The sequence below is a fragment of the Bombina bombina genome, chromosome 1 (genome assembly GCF_027579735.1).
Source record: "Bombina bombina isolate aBomBom1 chromosome 1, aBomBom1.pri, whole genome shotgun sequence".
Lineage (NCBI taxonomy): Eukaryota > Metazoa > Chordata > Amphibia > Anura > Bombinatoridae > Bombina > Bombina bombina.
The window spans coordinates 59,171,390-59,175,066 of NC_069499.1; the positions used below are offsets into that span (position 1 = coordinate 59,171,390).

General features: G+C 30.6%; 1 protein-coding gene across 1 annotated transcript; it reads left to right on the forward strand.

Moving 5' to 3' along the window:
• Positions 1 to 982: 982 nt before the first annotated feature.
• RD3L (RD3 like) lies at positions 983 to 3,369 on the forward strand. The gene is made up of 3 exons (XM_053697389.1): positions 983 to 1,098; positions 1,885 to 2,201; positions 2,565 to 3,369. Exons 1-3 carry the CDS (start codon positions 1,045 to 1,047, stop codon positions 2,860 to 2,862), a joined length of 669 nt encoding a protein of 222 aa, XP_053553364.1. The 5' UTR covers positions 983 to 1,044; the 3' UTR covers positions 2,863 to 3,369.
• Positions 3,370 to 3,677: the final 308 nt, after the last annotated feature.

A 3,677-nucleotide genomic window follows, 5' to 3' on the forward strand; every position in this document is an offset into this window, starting at 1 on the left:
GCTGAGAACCTGGGTTATGCTTGCTTATTGGTTTGCCAAATGTCAGCCACCAATAAGCAAGCGCTTTACAGGGTACTGAACCTAAAATTGGCAAGCTCCTAAGCTTAAAATTCCTGCTTTTTAAATAAAGATAGAAAGAGAACAAAGAAAAATTAATAAGGGAAAATTAGAAAGTTGCTTAAAAACATTTGGGTTTAGTATACCTTTAATGGATAGATGTATAAAATCATGATTTAAAACTATTACTGACTAGTGATTTAAATCTATTTCATCTTAATCAAATCCACCCTATATTATAGAAAATATACCAAAAATGCACAAAATTGATTCCACCAAGGTTGCTTTGAAAATATATAAACCATTTAATTAAACCACTATATTTAAATGTCTGAATGTCTAAAATTAAAAAATTAAATTTAAATCTAACAATCTGAAACAATTTCATAAATTGCAAAATCTATAACATTCACTACATATTCGCAATGTAATCTATATCTTAAGATTTTCTTGCCTCTTTTGTTCAGCTACTATACAAAGACTTTCTGGGGTCTGGTTTAATTTAATTATGACTATATAGATAAGAGACCAAAGATTCATTTTTTTCTTAAAATTTGTGGAGACAGATCTGTCACTGTGAGCCCAGCTCCTTCGGATTTTCATAGTACCATATACAATTCAATGTGAAAACCTTCCAGCTGAAGATTATCAGTCTTGACATCTGAATTTTCCCAGTGTATAATATATGCTTTAATAACTGCCATGCACGTCATTTGTTATGTTGTATGGCATCTAGGGCACATTAACACAACCTCTGTTAGCCAACAATTCAACAGCTCACAGAAATTGAAAAAAATCCTGAGAAAATTCCTAGCTGTAAAACCAGCAACCTCAGTAAAGAGAATAGTCTCCTCCTGCACTAGTTTTAGACTAATAAAATGAGACTAGATAACTGAAACGGAACGGAAAAAACTGCTTCAACAACCTTTAATTCACACTATCGTCAGTGACCATGAATAGAACAGTGGTTCTTTCTACTTATCATAAATGGGACAATGTCAATCCTGGATCATTTTAGAAACCATCAACAACAAATTAATGGTAAGATTTATCAACATTTTTATTTAGTTAGGTTTGCAAAGAGTATAATTTATTTTGCACAAAACTATTTTCAAAAGGTTCAAATGATACAAGCAATATTGAGGAAGTAAAGCATAAACCTCACCTAAAAAAAATTATAATATAAATATACAAATAAAGATACATCTGACAATCTATTGGCAGGTTGTGTGACACAAGGCTTAGAATTTTCACAGAGATTAAAATGTTGCTGTAAATTCTGACCTCAAAAAAGATGAATCATGTGACATTTAATTCTGAATGTAAGAACAGAAAGCCTATAACTCATTTGGTTATCACCAATGTTTTCAGATGCACTGTGTTTTTGTTTTAACTTTTACTACTTTAATTAAGCAAAAGTGAGTGATTTTTCTCACTGAAAATTACCAATGGACTGTAATTAAAAAAGGTCATAGGATAGCGTGCCTGGAATTTCATGAAGAAAAAAAAAAGAAAAGGATAACTGTTCGAAGAACCAAATAAGAGAAGAGTAAAAGGTAATTTTGGTACTTTTTAGAAGAAAATATTATCTAGAATAGATCATTCATTAACAAGTCAATAAAAAAGGTGTTGTTTTAGAAGGCAGCAGTGATGGAGGACACAGTATATTAGAAACTAGCTGCAAAATTATAAAAAAAAGGGACACGTGCAATTAACCGTACTTTGACTGTTAATATAGTTTGTTTTTGGGTGTGTTTTTTTGAGGGGGAGGTATCAAAAAAAATAAAAAATACTCCAGTTTACACTATCTTTGAAAATGTATTTCAGTTCTCAAAGCTGAAGATGCCATTCTTTGGGTGGATGAAGTGGTCAAGACAAGACTCTGATAAATCTCCACAATACTCAAGTACAGAAGTTGTAACCAAAACATTATTAAGGGAATTACAATGGCACTTAGGAGAGCGGGAAAGATTACTATATGAGATTGAAAATGAACAGAAGGTCCAAAAACCTGGAGTGGATTACAACTGGCTAAAGAATGACTACAACAGTTTGAAACCAAGCATTCCTGTTACTGAGCAGAAGCAACTTGAGGTCCTGTGCGCTCAAATTCAACCATGCCATACAGGAACAGTCCTCAGCAGGTACAGGCTTTAGGCTCATAGCCTCAAAAATATACTCATTACGTGCCACAGAAGTTATAATCTTAAAATGCACCCACATACACTCGAAGAATTAAAGTTAAATCCTATATTTTAGCCATTAGTGGGGAAATTTAAAAAAAGATAAAAGTAATGTTTTTTTATATTGCTTATAAAATGATATACTGTATATATTAACTTGCACACATATACACATACACGTGTCTCAGCCTCCATTAACACAAAACAGCACTTTAAAAATCAGCTCCATGAATACAAAAACCAAATACATTTGTAAGATCTGCATACAAAGATATACTATTTTTAAACTATAAATATAAAATAACTAATTTATACAATTTACAGATTTCGTGAAGTTCTGGCAGAAAATGATGTGCTACCCTGGGAAATTGTATATATATTTAAACAAGTTTTAAAGGAATTTCTGAGCTCAATCGAGAAAGAAAAACAACAAGTGAAGCTCATGGACATGTGGAATTCCAACTGTTCTCTCAATTTCACACAACCTGATGAAAGCCAATCACATTCAGAAAAAGATGAGATACCAACCGTTTCCAGTTATGTGGATAAAAATACACAATGTTTATTCCCAACCTTTTCACACCGAATATGGAATCTCCCTTATTATCATCCGCCCAGCTAAGAACAAGTTCTTGATCGTATGAAACATTAAAAATCATTTAAACAAATATATAAAAAAAAAAAAAAGAAAAAAAAAACACCATTTCATAAAATACAAATCTTTAGTGTAGAGTATAAATGTAGTCCTTTGTTTTTTCATGTCATGGAATTAAGTTTTTTTATTCTACTAGCAATTTAGAATACAATTAACATATTTTATGTACAATTTTGTAGAGATTTAAACTAAGCTGTACCTTAATGAGGATTATCTACAGCATATATTATATATATATATATATACACACACATACATATACACATACATTCATACACACACACTGTATATATAATTAAAATCAAACAACCTATTTTAAACTTAATTTTAGAGGTTTAACCTATTTTTATATAGAATCTTGAAATGTATCCTATGTTTGGTCTGGCGTATAGTATGTTTTGTACCTATGTTGTGGTATATGTATTTTATCTTGATTTACAAGATTACTAAACAGTTTTTTGTTTTAAAATACAATATTTTATGTGTAATTTGTCAGATTTAAAAACCATGTATTGAATGTTGAACATATTAAGTAAAAAAAAACAGCAGCAATGGTGTTGTGGGTATTTTTACCATCTCTTAAGTGTTTTTTGACAGCTACATTTTATCTAAAGGTAATTTGAAAAAATTGACCTCAAAAATATATTTAAAATCTACTATCAAGGAAATATTAGGGACATACATTACATATATGTGCAAGGAGCAAAAATAGATTTACAGCATATGCATATTTAATTCAAACTGCATTCTGCTTGTTCGCATCCCTGTTTCAGTGTTACCCT